The sequence below is a fragment of the Nicotiana tomentosiformis genome, chromosome 8 (genome assembly GCF_000390325.3).
Source record: "Nicotiana tomentosiformis chromosome 8, ASM39032v3, whole genome shotgun sequence".
NCBI lineage: Eukaryota > Viridiplantae > Streptophyta > Magnoliopsida > Solanales > Solanaceae > Nicotiana > Nicotiana tomentosiformis.
In genome coordinates, this window is record NC_090819.1 from 78,768,287 (window position 1) to 78,786,955 (window position 18,669).

An 18,669-nucleotide genomic window follows, 5' to 3' on the forward strand; every position below is an offset into this window, starting at 1 on the left:
AGCCAAAAATATGAAATATAAAAAGTCCAAATGTATTTATCAGATTTCATAAATAGGCATTTTTTATCTCTTTTTTTTTTTTTTTTTTCTTTTTCCTTTTTGTGTTGAGAAGGTGCACATTAGCTTGCTGACATAGTAAAACTGTAGAACCAATTGAACAATTAATCAAACCTTTAAAAAAGAAAAAAATAAAAGAAAAGAAAAAACCTTCCTTCATATTCTAGAAATTTAAAATTCCACTCCAGATTCCCCAAATTATTCCAATTCCAATTCCAATTCAATGCAGGAATTGAAACCCTAGCTCACCATATATGAGAGAGCGCTGTTTCGTAAAGAATAAAGCTTTAATTTTTTTCCGCACTAGTAGGAAAAGTATAAATCTCTAATGCATGTAGCAGTGGATCTGAATTCCTACTTGCACTTTGTATTGACGGCCATAGTCGTCGTATTTTCACTCCTCTACCTCGTCAAGACCACCGCCTCCAAGTACTTTCTCGTCGACGACGAGTCTAATTTTGATTCTGCTGCTTCGCCGCCGACGGCGAGTTTTGGTGATCGGAGAATGGAGGAGCCGCCGACAACAACGCCAGAAGGTTGCGGGGTATGCGGTAGTATCACCTCTAAGCAATGCTCTCGTTGCAAGATGGTTAAATACTGGTAATGCTAAGCTCATTCCTGTTGATAATAATATCTAAATTTACACAATTATTACTTGTTAATTTTATGTTTAATATTACCTTGTATAGTAAATTCTCTGGACTGGTGCCGACGGCATAAGAATTAATAATCAGGTACACTAATACAATATTCGGACTTTGGATTGCAATAAAGAACACTGCTTTACTAATCAAAGGTCATGTCCTCGGTTAGCTGAAGCTGCGCCATGTCTTGTCTAATCACCTCCCCACTTCTTCTTTGGCCTACCTCTGCCGCTCTGTACGCCCTCCAATGTCAACCTCTCACATCTCCTCACCGGGGCGTCTGTGCTCCTCCCCTCACATGACCAAACCACCTAAGCCGGGCTTCCCGCATCTTGTCCTCAACAGGGGCCACACACACCTTGTCGCGAATAACCTCATTTCTGATCCTATCTAACCTACATCCATCTCAACATGCTCATCTCTGCTACCTTCATCTTCTGGACATGAGCATTCTTGACTGGCCAACAATCAGTCCCATACAACATCGTTGGTCTGACCAACACTCTGTAGAACTTACCCTTAAGTTTCGGTGGCACCTTTTTATCACATAAAACATCGGAAGCGAGTCTCCATTTCATCCATCCCGCCCTAATACGATGTGCGACATCTTCATCAATCTCCCAATTCCCCTGAATAATAGACCCAAGGTACTTAAAACTCCCTCTCCTAGGGATGGCCTGCGAGTCCAGCCTCACCTCCCCTTCCCCCTTGAGTCTCTCCACTGAACTTACTCTCCAAGTATTTTGTCTTGGTCTTGCTCAACTTAAAACCTTTAGATTCCAGGGTCTGCCTCCATACCTCTAATTGCGCGTTCACACCGTCTCGCGTCTCGTCAATCAATACAATATCGTCTGCAAATAGCATGCACCGCGACACCTCCCCTTGGATGTGGCGCGTCAGTACGTCCATCACCAGAGCAAACAAAAAAGGGTTGAGTGCCGACCCCTGATGCAACCCCATCATAATCGAAAAATGGTCCGAGTCCCCACCCACCGTCCTCACTCGGATCTTTACTCCATCATACATGTCCTTAATCAATCTAACGTAGGCAACAGGTACACCTCTAGCCTCCAAACATCTCCACAAAGCCTCCCTCGGAACTTTATCGTACGCCTTTTCTAAGTCGATGGACACCATATGCAAGTCCTTCTTTCTCTCCTTATACTGCTCCATCAATCTCCTAACAAGGTGGATGGTTTCTGTAGTCGAACGCCAATGCCCTAGCATAAACCCAAACTAGTTCTCGGAAATAGACACCCTCTTCCTCACCCTTAGCTCTACCACTCTCTCCCAGACTTTCATAGTATGGCTAAGCAGCTTGATACCCCGATAGTTATTGCAATTTTGAATATCACCCTTGTTCTTGTATACAGGAACCATCGTGGACTCCACTCTTCGGGCATCTTTTTCGTTCTAAAAATGACATTAAATAACCTAGATTTCATCCACTCCAAGCCTGCCTTGCCCGCACTCTTCCAAAACTCCACCGGGATTTCATCCGGCCCGGTCGCTTTGCCCCTACTCATCTTACACATAGCCCCTCAACTTCGTCAATGTTTTATTCCATAACAATCAATTTTGTGAGTCTACAATTTGGTTATAAATGGATGATTACACTTTTCTACAATTTTCTTGTGTACTAGTATATAGAGCCCTGGCCATATAAAGTAACTTCTCGACATTGTTGTCAAAGGCTTAGTTGAGGTGTGCTTAAGCCCTCAAGCTAGATGCAAAGTATCTGTGTGCTTCGCGTAGATTGAGCGACGCTTTAGCGCAGACTCCAAGGCGCTAAAGCGTGTGCCTCATTGCCCAGGGGCTTTGTCTTGAAGAAAGTGACAATGAGCTATAAGTAATTCACCTAATTTAATATCTTCAATTCTTTTGTCTATATAATCATTCTAAAAGATAATTATTACTACTTGGATTTATAATTATTGTTTTTGAGCTACATTTAGATTCTCATCATTCCGTTCAACTGTACCTTTTTTCGTTAGAACCCGCTCTTTATTTGCCCTTGCGCTTAAAGCCTCAATGGACTTAAATGCTTTTTTTCGCTTTTCGCCTATGACAACACTGCTTCTCCCAGCCACATATACGCAATCTATGATAGCATCTATATCTATACAGGAATATAGAGCCCAAACTAAGTAACCTTTTTGTATGTATATTAAAATATAAATCTTGGATGCCATATATTAACTTAGCTTTTACTGTGAGACTATGTCAACCAGTTAATTTTGTGTAATTTCATAATTTGGCTATCTAGCACAATCTGTTCTACATTTTATACTTAATTGTAACGTACAGAGCCTTGACCTGATAGAGTACCTTCACTTCAAGCTTGGTGTCCACAGCGGTTACTTTCGTATTAAATCTACAGTTTGATTGTATAAACAATATACGTGGCGATAGTTTGTAGAGACTTCTCTCTAACAGCAGGGGTTTGAGTAGACCCAAAGTCTAGCGGAGGGTAGACTTGATCAATTTTGTATAGTACAGGGGCAATTTTGACCCTTTCCCTTTTTTTTTTTTTTATGTAACTTGCGGTTCACTTCAAAGAAGCGTGTGTTCTACTTCTCACTTTTTGCTTAAAGCCCCATGAACCTTGTCACTTCTTTGTGCTTTTCACTTTTAAAAACACTGCTCAGGGGTGACCATAATCTATTAACTTTTCCTTGTATACTTGGAGTGCCTTATTGGTTAACGACTGATTGTTTTTGCTCTCTTTCTTTCTCTCATAGCTCTGAAGCTTGCCAAAGATCTCATTGGGAATCTGGGCATAAATTTAAATGCAAGGATTTTAGGAAAGGCAGTTCTTCTGCAGCTTCGCTGATACCTGACCATTCGAAGAAGGTACACGCCGTCTTAGCTAATTACACAACTATGCATATATGTTATAAAACACCTGACCATAGTTTGGTTTAATCATTTAGGTACTTTTCCCATACAAGGAATTCTTGGAACTTTTTAACTGGGATAGCCCAGGTTTCCCACCTTGTGGGCTCCTAAATTGTGGAAACAGGTATTCCCTCATTTTAGACTCTAGCAACCAAGTATTATTTAGTATGCCATTTGGCTTTTGTCTACATTGTAAATATATTCTTTTTGGTTTATGCAGTTGCTTTGCGAATGTGGTTCTACAATGTCTGACTTACACTAAGCCGCTTGTTGCCTACTTGTTGGAGAAAGGCCACCTGAGAGAATGTAATTGCGTTCATTAGAACAAGTATACGAACTAGTGCTTCTTTTGAAGTGATCAAAACAGCTCTTTTTGTTATACACTTTTTCTACTCTTCCTTCAGGTAGGCGGAATGGTTGGTGCTTCCTTTGTGAATTTCAACACCATGTAGAGCGGGCTAGTCGAAGTCAGCAGCCCTTCTCACCAATTAACATACTTTCACGTTTGCCTAATATTGGTGGTAATCTTGGGTATGGTAAACAGGAGGATGCCCATGAATTTATGAGGTGTGTTTCTTTGGTATAGTAAAGTTGATGAGTATCTTACAGTACGTGTGATAAATATTTTCCAGTGTAGTGTTCAATGTGTTTCACTAAGCATATTTTACACGAAATAATGACAATTGCCTTCTTTTATAGGTTTGCTATTGACACGATGCAATCTGTGTGCCTTGATGAATTTGGTGGAGAGAAAGCTGTTTCTCCTAACACACAGGAGACAACACTTATTCAACACATATTTGGTGGTCACCTGCAATCCCGGGTAACTTTAATTTAAGATGGAGAAGACATAGCATGTGATTATCCAAAGAAACATAGGACTTAATTTATGTTGCATCATCAAAATATTTTCTATGTGCTTTTCTGATATTTCAAGCTGCACATGTGTTTATGCTCTTGTATTATTTTGATCTCTTCCCTTTCCTTCTCTGCTTAACTGAGTTATTTCTATTTTAGGTCATATGTACAGAATGCAATAATGTTTCAGATCAGTTTGAGAATATGATGGATCTGACCGTAGAGATTCATGGGGATGCTGAATCTTTGGAGGAATGCTTAGATCAATTCACAGCAAGAGAATGGCTTGATGGAGATAACTTGTATAAATGTGATGGGTGAGGTTCTTCATACTAATGATAATGAATTGCATCCATTTTACAATCTGGAATGCCATTTTTGTTGATGTATGGTTTCATATTTTTTACTTCACACTCCTGATTGATTCTATACCCAGATTTCTGTGTTCATCCATATCTAATAACATGATGGACTAATATAGAAACACGACACTCCCTCGGTCCTATTTCTTTGGCTTAGTCTTACTCCCGCCGTCCCAATTTATGTGTCACCGTTCGGATCAAACTTCTTAATTTTGACCGTGAATCCGAACATAGAATTTTTAAGTTTTTTTGAAATAAAATTTACATATTTGGTAACTCTGTAAAAAGTACTAGGCCCTCCGTCCCAATTTATTGTGGCACTCTTTCCTTTTTAGTCAGTCTCAAACAGAATGCCACCTTTCCTTTTTTAGGAACAATTTATCTTTAAAATTCCTACTTGACCCTTAATGAATTGATTTACAGCCACATAAATATCTATGGTTTATTTTAAACCACAAGTTTTAGAAGTCTTCCATTCTTTCTTAAACTCGTGCCGAGTCAAACATCTCCACATAAATTGGGACTGAGGGAGTATTAAGTCACAATAATTAACACATCAAAATATTTAAAAGGTATATGAAAAATTGTGGCCAAAGAAAAACTCTTTTGATTCTCGAAAGCTGAACGGTGCCACATAAATGGGAACGGAGGTAGTTGTTGGAAAATATTTGACAACAATTATCAGATATATCTTTAAAAAAATAGGGAAAAGGCATAACGACCTCCTTCCTCCCCCCCCGAACCATTTTGAAGTGTATTTAATTCCTCCCTAAGCAAACGTAACAACAACAACAACAACAACATACCCAGTATTATCCCACACCGTGGGGTCTGGGGAGGGTAGTGTGTACGCAAACCTTACCCCTACCTAAGCAAACGTAAGTGTTAAATTTTTTTTTATAATATCTCAGTTATTATATATATATATATATATATATATATATATATATATGTTTCTGTTATTTTTTTCTTTTTCTTTTCTTTATTTCTTCTTTTACTTCACCTTTTCGGGGAGAACATGAATACCGACGAATAATTCTGGCAAATCTTCTTTCCTTTCTTCCATTTATTTCCTCTAATCTTCTTCTCCTCTCTCTCTCTTTCTCTCTTACAACTACCTCTCGACACCTTCACTTCATCTTCCCCTTGCCTCTTTTTCATTTTCCACCCAGTTAATCTCCAATCTAAACTCCACCTCGGCACCACCATCTCGTCACACACCATATCGACACTATTACCCGAAATCCAAATTTCATTGCCCAGATTCGTAGCACATGCAAAAAGTATGAGAAAGAAAAAGGGAAGGAAAAAGAAAAAAAAAAAAGGAAAAGAGAAGTAAATATGGGTCTTGTTAGTTCTGTGGAAATCCAACTATTTAAGCACAACCAATGTCGAGATTTAAATGGAAAGCTGGCAGCACTCCACCTGCAAAAGAACTCCACAGGGAGAAGTTGTTCTGCAATTGTTTTAATGGCTGAAAGGTAGTGGAAAGGGAAAGATGGCAAAAAGTTTTGAATAAAAGAGATTTAAGTGGGTACACATGTGTCAGATTCATGTGCGTGTATTTCACCACTTATTTCAGATCTGGATATAGCATTTCAGGGTGGAATTAATTCCACTTTAAAATTGTTCAGGGGGTAATAGGACTCTTTCCCTCAAAGAGTAAGTGTGTAGTTGAAAATCCGACTATAGTTTGAGGGGGTCTTTATGCCTTTTCCCAAAAGAATATCTTCAAAAATTTTGTGGTTGTGGTAGTAACTTTTAATTTAGGTTTCAAATATAACAAAAACATTGTAATTAATTGAACTCAGCTCATGTTGACCGTAGTAGGTCATTCTTTTATGGGGTATCAAAATGTCTCATTGCAAAGTTTAGAGTTTCTCGTGCCAGTTTTCCCACTTGATTTTCCTTTTTTATTTGGGTGGTATTGGATCTCACAATCCTTGACATTATGTCTTTCTATGCAATTTTTTTCTATTTGGATGAGACACTCAAGTTTAGCATGTGTCTGAGAGTTATTTAGAGCTCACTAGTTAAGTTGCGGTTGGTTAACGACCAATGCAAAAATTGTCAAACTGCTGGATACTTACCCGACCCCATTACCCCAACTAGTTTAGATTGAGGCACAGTTGATTTGATGATGCTGCCTAATCGTTAATAGTGGTCAACAACTGTGGTTGTTCTTGCAGATGCAATGACTATGTCAAGGCATGGAAGTGTCTAATGGTCAGGAGGGCACCAAATATCTTAACAATTGCCTTGAAAAGGTTTCAGGTTGGTTTTATTTTTCTATTTATTGTGCTTCAACCATCTAGGGCAAAGTGCACTATAGACCCTTAAACTTGTGTAGCTCGAATGTTAGCCCTTAAACAAGTTTTTCGTTCAAACTTGTAAATGAATGATCCTTGCTCTTTTTCTAGGACCTATCCGTCTTTAGTTAGTAGTCAACAACCTATATAATGAGGGGTCATGCTAGTCATGTATGAGCAAGTGCTAATACCAAAATTCTTTAAAAATTTAGAAGAAAGGTTCATGTCCAATTTTCACCTCTCCAGCAAATCATCCCCACATTAAGGTGATCCTCATCATTTCTCTGCATGGAAATCTTTTGCCCATATTCAAAGTAAAGATGTAGATACTACAAAAAATGGACTTCTTTTAACTTATCACCAGGACAGATAGCCCACAACATGGCTACTATGTAAAAGTACTTCAAAGGAGTTGAAACGTTAAAGGAAGACATTCAATCCTTCAGGTGAAATATAAAAGGAAAAAAAGAAAAAAATGAACAGTAACAAAGGTCAGATTCTGAATCAAAGAGTTGCCACAAGTTTAATGGCAATTGGCTGCATGCTAACTCTAAACTCCTTTTTCTCCCTTGGCACCCTTCTTCTTCCATGGTTCCATTTTTCTAGTACAGCAATCAGACACTGCCAAATTTATAACATATGAAAAACGAAAAAAAAGAGCCTTCCTCCGTCCGAAGAGAATGTAAGGGTAGGAGAATAAGGGCCAAAATATCTAAATTTGTGTTAATCAAACTTTCAATTTCTCAATCTTCTTGAAGTCAAATTTACATAATTAGGAACTATAAAAAAGTTTCATGAAGCGCAACTTCTTTTGTAATTGTTAATATTTAGCAAATATTTAAAAAAATGGTAGTAAAAGAAAAAAATGGTTTGGTTCCCACGTACTGTGTCGTTTAAATGAGACAAAGGGAGTACTAATGCATAACTTGAGTATCTTTATGGTTTGTTTCATAAAGAAGCAAAGACAAATTAGAAGGAATGAACTCTAGAAATGCAGGAGAAAATGAGTTGTCGTAGCAGGAAGCGACAGAAATGTCCGCCCTTTTTTTTTTTCCTTTTGATAAGACTTCCCCTTAGGCAATAAAGTGGACAAGTTCTAAAGAAAGAGCTGGTTTTACAGGTTTTCTGTAGTTTACTTAGATTTGTATCATGCACCAGCAATATATTAAGGTGTAAATTGTTTAATTGTTTGTTCCTGATGTTGGGCAGTGGGCACAATGGTCTTTTATTGTCAGTGTATATTGCCTGAATTTAGAAAGCGGGTCCTTACAAGTCGGACAAAATAGTTTAGTCTTTTACCGTATAACCATGGGATATTTGAGTGGATATTTCATGTTCAGGTCCTTTAGGATTGTTCTGCTGTTGAACAAACTGGAGCGCCACCTTAATTGTGAAAAGAGACTGTCAATATGTATTCTGAAAATTTCAAAAATCGAAAATTTCTCAAAAAAGAGACAGTCAATATGTATTTCTCAAAATGAATATTTCAGCCATAGCTTTATGGGTTCACATCAACATTGAATTTAGGTTCTTAAGTCTACAGGAAAAAACGGGTCTGATGGAAGTCCAGCTGAAGAAAATATGTTCGACCTAGGATGTACAGACTCCAGGTGTACCTTGAGCTGACAAATAAGATCTTACATGAACTCTTAATCTCCCATAAATATTTTTCTTCAGGAGTGTTCAATGTCAATCTGAAGATTATCTTTGTTTAGATAGGCTATGAGTTCACTATTTACCACGTAGGTATGAAATTAATTGGTCAGACATAGGCTTTTTCGATAAGACATCATTATACTTAAAGGAACATTGTTTAAGAAATGCTAGGCTCCTTATCAAAAAAAAAAAAAATTCCTTAGGTTAGAGAGAAATTGAATAGCGTAATATTTAAAAAAGTTATCATGCATTATTGGATTTGCTCTTTTCTTCAGTTGGGTTCCATTCAGAGACAAGGATGCACCCTAGGTTGTAAAACAAAAGGATAATTTAATCCGTACGTGTTGCGTTTCTAATTGCTATTATATCTTTTCTAGAACTGCAAAACAGAATTTGCATTTCTTTATGGTATGGGTGAATTACAATAACTCAGGTAGTTTCTTTCTCTCTATTAACATTCCTCACCCACTTCCTCACCCCCAAGTTCCATTTTATTCCTGGATGCAACTCTGTGAGTTTGTATTCCAAATTTCTGCTTCTTCTGTTTATTTGTGGTCAAAATCTCTATGCAGAGTGGTAGGTTTGGTAAATTGAATAAGAGGGTGACTTTCCCTGAAACATTGGATCTCCATCGGTACGTGAGCGAAGCAGGAGACGGCAATAATATTTACAAGCTATATGCAGTTATTGTTCACGTGGATATGTTGAATGCGTCATTTTTCGGCCATTACATATGCTATATCAAGGATTTCCGTGGAAGTTGGTACAGGATTGATGATTGTAAGGTAGAAACTTCTCCCTTGCTCTACCCTCTTGTTTGTTGTTGTATGCCATCGCAATGCACGAAATGTATTGGTTGGTAGCTGATTTTGGCATGTCGCACTTTCATTTATGTTCTTCTGTGCTGATTATCCACAGTGTAATCTCTGAAGCTTGGTAATTTATATGAGTTGCTATATCCCGGTGAATGCTATATTGGGCCTGGCAAATGCTAGTTACGTAGATATGTTTGACGATAAAATATATTAATGCTTCTGCTTGAAAATGCATGTTGCTATAAGCTAGTTGTCTTCTCTCGTAGATTAGTTTTATCTTATTTGTTGGCTCCTTGATTTGCCTTGATGTACCTGGGGTTGAATGGATGTGACATGCTTTGGGTGTTTCGTGCATGCACCAGAAGTTATTAAAGCTGCTCACTCATATCATACGCGCCCATTCCAAGATCATGTACCATAAGTAAAAAGTGAAGCTTCAGAAAACTTTATGCTTCTTACTTTTTGTGCTTGTGGATGTTTAAAGTGGTTTAATAGATGAATCTAATTTGAGAAATGTAATATTTGTATTATTTAGGTAAGAATCTACTCCATGAATGTGACATGTATACAAACTTGCCTGGGTATAAGTATATCCCACAAAAAAAGTATAAGAAACTCGTAATATGGGCACCTTCTTTGCTGTGCCACCTTCTCTCAAATTTTCCTTGTCGTTGTCATGTAGAATGTGACACCAGTTTCTCTGTTAAGCTATGCAGATTTTGACACTCTTGGTTGTTTCTCAGTGTATGTTTGGGTCTGCAACAATGTCAAACTGGGAATATAGGTGCTGTGGGAGTTAGAGCACTTAAGCTTTATTAGTAAAAGTCATTACTTAATAAATAATCTACCTCAAACAGCATGATCTCAGTACAATATCCCGCTTATAGATACTTCTTAATTTGTTTTTCCTTTTCACAATTTTTCCTTCATCACTTTAAAATGTTTGTGTGCGACGCATTGTACAATTTTTGGTAGGTGGTTAGTGTTGATTTGGATGAAGTGCTTTCGCAGGGAGCATACATGCTCTTATATAGCAGGTAACCTTCTTTTGACCATGATCTAATTGATCTGATATGTACATGCATCTCTTCTATTTAACATGTTGCGTTGCCTTTGGCAGCAAACGTTCTTGATTTGCATTTACTTTTGACAGGATCTACCCTCGGCCGGCATCCTTATTTCCTCTTGAACTATTAAAGAAAGAGGACCAGGATACAGTTAAAGTGGAAGACAAGCCAGGTTCCACAGACCAACCTGTTAAATGTCTTAGCGCAACAGTGTCTCCGACTACAGTTGTTGATTCTGTTTCACCGCCAGATGTTAATGGTTCAGAAGTTAAGATCATTGGGGCTAAAGTGGAGTTATCCTCCTTAACCAACCCTGAGGACAGAGCGGAGCATCAGGAGGTAGATACTGGGGCAAGTTCTCATGTCCAGCAGGAGTTCCTGGATGTTAAACCATCCAGTGCAGCTACAGGAATTTCTTGCCTTAGAGTGGTATCTGATAGTTCCTTTGGTGCTACTTCTTCGGCTGAAGTTGAGATTCAGAAACGTGAAACAAAATCCCCTGTTTCTGACAGTAAAGATGATACTGAACCATGCCAAAGAACCACCAATGACTGTCTGTTGAGTTCTTCGTTTACCGAGGATTCTGTAGCGACAAATGGTGATATGCTGGATGATGCTTCATCCTCTGCCTCAAGCTTAGGTGACATCTCAGACAATGCAAAGTTACAAACTTCCACTCAACTGCCAGACAAAACTAACCAGAATAAAGAATTTTCATCTCACGTAAGCCACCCTGTGGTTCTGAAATCAGGTGGAGGGAGTTCTTCTGGACCAAAGTTAAAGCCACTGTTCGCCCCTGGCTTCCTTGGGAAACGCCCATCGAACAGATGTACCAAGAAAGATGTCTCATGGGAAGTTTGCCAGAATAGCACCCTAAATGGTCTGACAAATGCCTGTGCCAAGCCTGAATTGGCTTGTGAAAATGACATTGATATGGATGACCAAGATACTAATATGGAAGACAAATATTTTGAGTCTAGTAATGCTTCAATTGGACAAGCTGCAATTTCTCTTAATGAGACTAAGATGGCCACCTGTAAATCTGGGGAATCAAGTCACCTTGAGAATGGAGATTCTGCTGTCCCGATGGAATGTGATTGGAGCACTGATGTCACCATTAGTGATGAAAAGTCATAGGTAGCGCAAGCAATCAGCTGGTTTAGATAGGGAATCTCATGGACGAGTTGAACTAGAACCTCCAATTGTCAAGAAGTTTGGATAGCTCCTACAAGAACTTGGAGAAAAGATAACTAGTGTCTAAATTATATATTATGAACGTTTCCCATTTAACAAATATTTAAGTTTTCAAGAGATCTAGTTCATCACTGAGGAGGCAATGGGTAGCTTTTTATTTCGACATTGTTACAGAGCTTCTTCAGATGTTGATGATAAACTGGAAAATGTCATGGTCCAGGAACCAGATATCATTCATTCAGGGGCTGATATGAGGTACTAGTACTAATCTATGGATGTTTTGGCGATCCAACTACAATGGAGATAGAGAATAACCAAGTAGCATATTTTTAATTGATATTATTGTTACTCCCCTCGTCACAATAGAACGTACTGGGTATTTTTTTTCCAGGGTTTCAAAATTTGAAGAAATCTTGGACAAACTTGTATCCTTTTTGGCTGGGTTCATCTAGCAAGAAGGAACTGTCCGCAATACATTTGTGGTATGGATAGAAGTTCCATAACTTTGAGATAGTTCCATTAATTGGATTCTATTGCTGCCTAACCGCCTGTTGTAAATGCTAATTCTTTTGTTCTTATAGTTCTTGTAACACTGGGTGCTGTAGTTTAGAATGAGAATTCTTGTTTACTTCTCATTTAGAATTAAAGTTTGGAAAATTGAGGGGTGGGATGTAGTTAAGGGGTGGAAGCGGAGTATACAGCTAATTTAGAAGTTGTTCGTCCGGTCTACTATTTTCACAATTGTTTTAGGTTCCAAAATTAACCAAGCTCACTCATGTAGTTTTTTCTCTAAGATTGAGCAAACATTGTTTGCTTGAATCATTTATACTAGTCCATTTGGTGATTGAATGCATATTTCCGAATCATAGTTTAAGTTTTATGTGGTGAGGAGGAGAGGCCTCATGTGTGTGTGTGTGTGTGCGTGTTTTCCTTTTTATTGGGTGGGTATGGGGGATTGGAAGCAGGTCCCGTGCTACGGGGGACAAGGGAAGCAGCAAGTCATTTTTTATGTACTCTGGATCTTCATGAACGTGATTACACCTTATTGTGTAATTTTTGGAATTTGAAATAAGTGCTGCAGAATGGTCCTATATGAATCTGTGATCTAGTCCATCTTCTGTTAGTTTACTACAGCACAATCTTTCCGAATTTCACCAAGATTTCCAGTTTTGACCCCAAACCTTCCAAGCTTTGTCATGGCAGCAATGAAGACCCTTTCAAAAGCTGTCCTGTTTGATGCAAAGATATTCACTATTCTCCTTGACCCCCTTTTAGTAAACAGTGTCTGGTCAGAAGTGAACAGCCCTTTCCCTCTCTGTAGGTTCTTGTAATATGTGTTATCGAACACTTGAGGGGTGTCTGGATCCATGGGGATGACTACTCCAGGAGGTGCATCTTGTGGGCACATTTCTTGGAGTTTCTTAGCATAGGTTGCATCAATTGTTGGATCAACCTTGTGTGTGCTGTTAAAGTTGTATATCCTGCTTGAGAACTGGTTGCAATGTGAAAATCCTAGTGTATGTGCTCCTGCAAAAATATAACTTCACCTGTTGGGTGATTGTTGCTTGATAGACATTTTAGGCTATTTCATTACGAGATAGAAAGCAACAATTTGGTCGACAGGTACAGTGGAGAGAGTTAATTTTCTTACATATTCATCCTCATTTGGTGAGCAAGACTACTGTGGAAAAAGTGGATAAACGCTATTCTACATAAATCAAAATGTGCTTCATTACATGTGCCTAACTGTGATATAAGGGTCAAAATGAAGTGATACTGTAGTGTTTATTTTTTTTAAAAAGTAATTACCACGGTATCCAACTTCGGAAACCCAAATATTTATTGCAAATGGCCCTTGCAAAGAGCAAGGTAAGGTATTCAAATTTATCTCCCTAAAAAGAATGTTAATTTATATAGTATTTTATAGCAATGAAAAAGAAAAATATATGGAGAAGAAAAAGAAAAAGAAACGAAATTGGAAGTGGTAATATACCTGAGAGGGCAATCAAATGTCTGATAGTCAGACCACGAGAGGCAAACATAGGAAGGAGCTTCTCTATGTCGGAGCTTGAGTGGGGTAGATTGTTTTGCACACTAGTTTGTGAAGACATTCTCCCGTCCCTCCTTCCTAATTCAACAGCATAGTTTGGTCCTCCTGCCTACACATCCAATACTTAAAACTATTACAAATTCTAAATCCTCATCACCAAAGCAAGTGACCATACCAATTACCAATAATTATACCGATAACAACAACTAGGGATGCTTATCGGGCGGATAATTATGCTTAACGGTTCGGCTTAACGGTTATCGGATTATAAATGTAGTAATCCGCTAGCCATCCAATAAGACAATGAGTAGATTGGTATCAGATTAATAATTATCGGGCGGTTTATCGGCTAAACCAAATAGAAAAGTTTTGAACAATCAATACCAAACTGCCATAGTAAAATGGCATGTCGATGCTTTCAGACTTATGTCTGATTCAAATTCAAAAGACTGTCTTGTTAATCTAAGAGTACTTTTGAAGAGTCGCCTTCCAATCTAGTACATACAAGAATTATTGATAAGGAAGACATAACAGATACTAGCTAATCTATGCAAAGAACATAGTTCCAGTTCATTGCACTATACAAAATCAAGATGAGCATCCTAAACATGAAGAAAACTAGCCTAATCCATTTTACTACAGCTTCGCCTAACTTTACTGTGCTATAATATGAGCTAAATGTCTGGCTTTTATCATTTCAAGTTGAACAACACAAAGCTCAAACCAGTTGAACCAACACAAAAGCAGCTGTAGAGTCGTTTTACATAGGGGTAAAAGTATAGATATAAAAATTCTTAACAGGTTTAACGGTTTACCCGATAAGAAAATTGAGTAATCCGCCCTCAAACCGTTAATTATAAAATTTCAATCCGTTCACCATTCATTACCCCGATAATCCGATACCAATAAGCCAATAAGCCATCGATTCGGTTCGGCTAACGGTTTCAGTTCGATTTTGAACCGCCCTAACAACAAAAGTAATAACTCATAACCATTTTAACAAAAGAATAATAAAAAATGTAGGGACGGGTTTATAAGTATTAGTATTAATTAGTTAAGACATTAGTTTTCAAGTACTTGAGAGAGAGAGAGAGAGAGAGAGGATGGCACATCTAAAGATCCGTACAACATGTCTGTCTCATATCATGCACATGGTGTAAATTTCAATTTCTTCAAGGAAATAATAATCTTGTACGTAATAAGGTAAGAAGCAAATTAAGCGATCAAATCAAACAGTTAGTGTATACCAATGCAACGACATCTCTAGCGGCGATGGCCAAGATATCAGCACAAGAGACTTTGTTGTTACAAGAAGGCACATTATCGACTGCAGCTTTGGCTTTAATAACAGTGTCAAATCCATCTCCAGCAAGGGACAGATTTTCCAGATGATCCTTTTCTGCTGTGTTATTTCCTGACGACCTCAGTATGATGGAAGCATCACAACCCTAACATATTGTCATTAGTTCAAAACACATTCACTCAATTTTCCTTTGTATACATAAAACGCATCTCACAACAAATAAGAATGCATTACCACTACTAACATTTACGTTCCATTATATATATATATGATAGTGTAAAATATTCCTACTCACAACAATGATGCAAAAAGAATACCTGTATAAAGCAATCATGGAAGAAGAGTCTAAGGGTTGCTGCTGCTGTAACAATTGTCTGTTTAAACTTGTCTTCAACTGCTGATCGGACGATGGACTCAACATTTGGACATGAATTCCGATAAAAGTTCCGTTGGAGCTGAGCATTGATACAACTACTTGTGAAAATGGCAGACAGAAGAAGCAATAAGAGAAGAAATTGGCTACTATGCATATTTTCTACTTCTCTCTTTATTCCCTATATTTTCTTTGGAAAGCTTTAGTGGGATTTTATAGCTAATTACACTTGACTGTTTCAAACGGAGTGCTTATCTTTTGTTCGAGTATGTAAAGTACTGATTAATATATTTTCTCAGAACAATAACTATATATGTAGAAAGTTGTAGTGTAAGTACGATGTAACAAAAACAATAGAGATTCTCGTTGGAGAATACAGCAAAATTTATATTAAACAGTAGAAACTACGTATAGTATATTTTAATTATGAAACGTCAACTTAGGCCAATACTAAGTCCCTTGGTTATATTTGTGAAAATGATCATATAACTAAAAGAGCATTGTAATGTTTGGTCCTTAATTTTTCAATTTAGTACTCGATAAATTTGTATTTCAAGATTAAATTAGGAGATTTTTAAAAGTAAAAATTATCTTAATTTTGTTTTTATTCCTACATTGCATACAAGTCTCTTATTAAACTAAAAATAGTAAATATGATCTGGGACTGCTAAAGAAACAAAAGAAAGAAATTAAGTATAAACATGGACCCCCCCCCCCCCCCCCCCCCCCCCCCCCCCCCAAAAAAAAAAAGAAAAGAAAAGAAAAAAACGAAAAGAAAGACTTCCAAATGGCAGAAATAGATGTAGAATGTTGACTATAGCTCTTATCTAGTGACTAGGAATCTTGGGTGGTTGAGAAGGGTTCGAGCAACAACACACCAAAAGATAAGCACATGCACCCCTACAGGCTACAATAAAGACATAAATGACAGCTTCTTTCATCTCATCTTTGTCTAACACTTATTTGGCAAGTGATTTTGATATCATTTTTTTGTTCACTTTTTTAAATTTTCGATAAGATTGACAAGTAATAATTAGAAGAAATTCATGTTAGAAAAAGACATAAGAAAGGGGATAATAATTTTCCTAACCACCACACTACATGCATGATTTTTTGTCCATTAGTTTCATGTACAACATCTTGTGCACACATATAATTTGTAGAAAACGTCTTTTATTTTATTTTATTCTAAAAAAATCTTTGCTATGAGGAAGGTCGGGATAGAAGTAAAAGGAAGGAAATTATCGTAAAAATTGGGTGGGAAGGCCAATTTTTTTATTTTGTATCCAAAATTTAGCCGTCATTATTTGAAATGTAATTGAAAAATAACCATTTTTAATGCGGAAATTGTAACGACCAGGCCGATCGTTTTGTGTATTGTAGTCTCGTTCCCCTATTTTTTGCTTCTTCTATGCTCGTTTGTAGTTATGTGACTTGTCGGGGTGGTTGATTTGGTTTCAGGAATCTTTTGGAGTGAATTGGGACACTTAGTCCCAAGGTTGAAGGCTTAAGTTGAAAGAGTTGACCGGAATTTGACCTTTGTGTACGACTCCGGAATGGAGTTTCGATGGTCCGAATAGCGTCATATGGTGATTTTGGATTTGGGCGTATGTCCGGATATTGATTTAGAGGTCCGTAAGTGTTTTGGCTTGAATTGATGAAAGTTGAAATTTTAGAAGGTTTGGAAGGTTGAGAGGTTTCACCGAGAGTTGACTTATTGATATCTCTAGGAGTTGGAATAGGTCCGTTGTGTCATTTGGGACTAGTGTACAAAATTTGAGATCATTCGGAGTTGATTTGGTATGGTTCGGCATTGGTTTTAGAAGTTGGAAGTTCATTAGTTTTATTAGGCTTCAATTGGGATGTGATTCGTGATTTTGCAATTGTTTGATGTATTTTGAGGTTTCGACTAAGTTCGTATCGTGTTTTAGGGCCTGTTGGTATGTTTGGATGGGGTTCCGGGGGGCTCGGGTGTGATTCCGATCAAGTTCGGCTTCATTTTGGTCTTGAGGAACTGGTGATCTGATGTGTGGTGTATCCTTCTTCGCGATCGCGACATAGTGGTTGCATTCACGTAGTGTTATTCGGTGGCAGGTAATTTTGTTCTTCGCGTTCGTGAAGAAGGTGACGCGTTCACGAAAGTTTTGAGGGGTTGTGCGTCGCGATTGCGAGAGTGGAGCCACGTTCGCGTAGAAGAGATAGGCTGGCTTGGGCACCATGCCTTAAGTCTTCACGTTCGCAGATAGAGGGACGCGTTCGCGTAGGCATAGCACTGTGGGGAATCGCGTTCACGACCTGGGCATCGCGTTCGTGTAGAAGACTTTGGCAACTAAAGAATTTTGTTATTCGTGATCGCGAAGGACTTTACGCGATCACGAAAGGAGAGTATTTGGGCAGAATGTTAAAAAGTCATTTCAAGGGTTAGAGTTATTATATCATATTTTGAGTTGTAGAATTTGGTTTTGGGAGATTTTGAAGAGGATTTTCACAATTTGGATCGGAGTAAGTATTTTTGACTCGGATTTGTTCATTTATCATGATTCCATCCATTTTTATCATTTATTTGGTGATTTAGAGTAGAGAAATTGGGGATTGTTTTAGAAACTTATCAAAAATGAAAAAATAGAGATTTGAAGGTCGCTTTGAGGTCGGAATTGGATAATTTTGGTATGGTTGGATTCGTAATCGAATGGGTATTCGGAATTTGTGAATTTTGCAGGGTTCCGAGGTGCGGACTTAGGATTGACCTTTTGATTTTGATAAAGATCTAAACTTTATTGTTTGAAGTTGTTTCCTACGGTATTATTTGTTGATGTTGAGTTGTTTGTGACTAGATAACAGTCATTTGGAGACTGATACGCGTGGGAAAGGCTTGTTGGAGTATTGATTCGTGCGTTTTGAAGTAAGTAACATTTTTAAACTTGAAATTGAAGGTAATGTGTTGGGTTGGGGTGATGCACATGCGAGGTGACATGGTGTGGGCGTGCACCGTGAAAACCATAATCCGGGTTGATTTTTTGTATTGTGTTGCTATCAAGTCTTGTTTTATCCGAGTAATCCCTACTTGTTAGAGTAATTGAGCT

The 18,669-nt window shown here is 37.9% G+C and overlaps 2 protein-coding genes across 2 annotated transcripts; one reads left to right on the top strand and one right to left on the bottom strand.

Moving 5' to 3' along the window:
• The first annotated feature begins 166 nt into the window (after positions 1 to 166).
• LOC104101760 (ubiquitin carboxyl-terminal hydrolase 19-like) lies at positions 167 to 12,404 on the top strand. Its single transcript, XM_009609269.4, has 11 exons — positions 167 to 657; positions 3,443 to 3,554; positions 3,635 to 3,723; positions 3,820 to 3,905; positions 4,004 to 4,166; positions 4,299 to 4,422; positions 4,617 to 4,774; positions 7,009 to 7,093; positions 9,357 to 9,569; positions 10,575 to 10,636; positions 10,753 to 12,404. Exons 1-11 carry the CDS (start codon positions 386 to 388, stop codon positions 11,801 to 11,803), a joined length of 2,415 nt encoding a protein of 804 aa, XP_009607564.1. The 5' UTR covers positions 167 to 385; the 3' UTR covers positions 11,804 to 12,404.
• A 478-nt stretch (positions 12,405 to 12,882) lies between these two features.
• Positions 12,883 to 15,936, bottom strand: LOC104101759 (peroxidase 16-like). Its single transcript, XM_009609268.4, has 4 exons — positions 15,531 to 15,936; positions 15,158 to 15,358; positions 13,854 to 14,019; positions 12,883 to 13,387 (listed from the first exon to the last, which is right to left on the bottom strand). The coding sequence occupies exons 1-4, from the start codon at positions 15,741 to 15,743 to the stop codon at positions 12,981 to 12,983; spliced, it is 987 nt and encodes a 328-aa protein (XP_009607563.1). The 5' UTR covers positions 15,744 to 15,936; the 3' UTR covers positions 12,883 to 12,980.
• Positions 15,937 to 18,669: the final 2,733 nt, after the last annotated feature.

Bases quoted from the DNA above. Each gene is read 5' to 3' on its own strand.
- LOC104101759 (XM_009609268.4), bottom strand. From the start codon at position 15,743: ATGCATAGTAGCCAATTTCTTCTCTTATTGCTTCTTCTGTCTGCCATT. The intron at 14,020-15,157 runs GTATACACTAAC...TTGGATGTGTAG, and splicing joins CTAGAGATGTCGTTGCATTG to GCAGGAGGACCAAACTATGC. The intron at 13,388-13,853 runs GTATATTACCAC...ATATTTTTGCAG, and splicing joins ACATTTGATTGCCCTCTCAG to GAGCACATACACTAGGATTT.
- LOC104101760 (XM_009609269.4), top strand. From the start codon at position 386: ATGCATGTAGCAGTGGATCTGAATTCCTACTTGCACTTTGTATTGACG. The intron at 3,906-4,003 runs GTAATTGCGTTC...CTCTTCCTTCAG, and splicing joins GAAAGGCCACCTGAGAGAAT to GTAGGCGGAATGGTTGGTGC. The intron at 4,423-4,616 runs GTAACTTTAATT...TTTCTATTTTAG, and splicing joins GTGGTCACCTGCAATCCCGG to GTCATATGTACAGAATGCAA.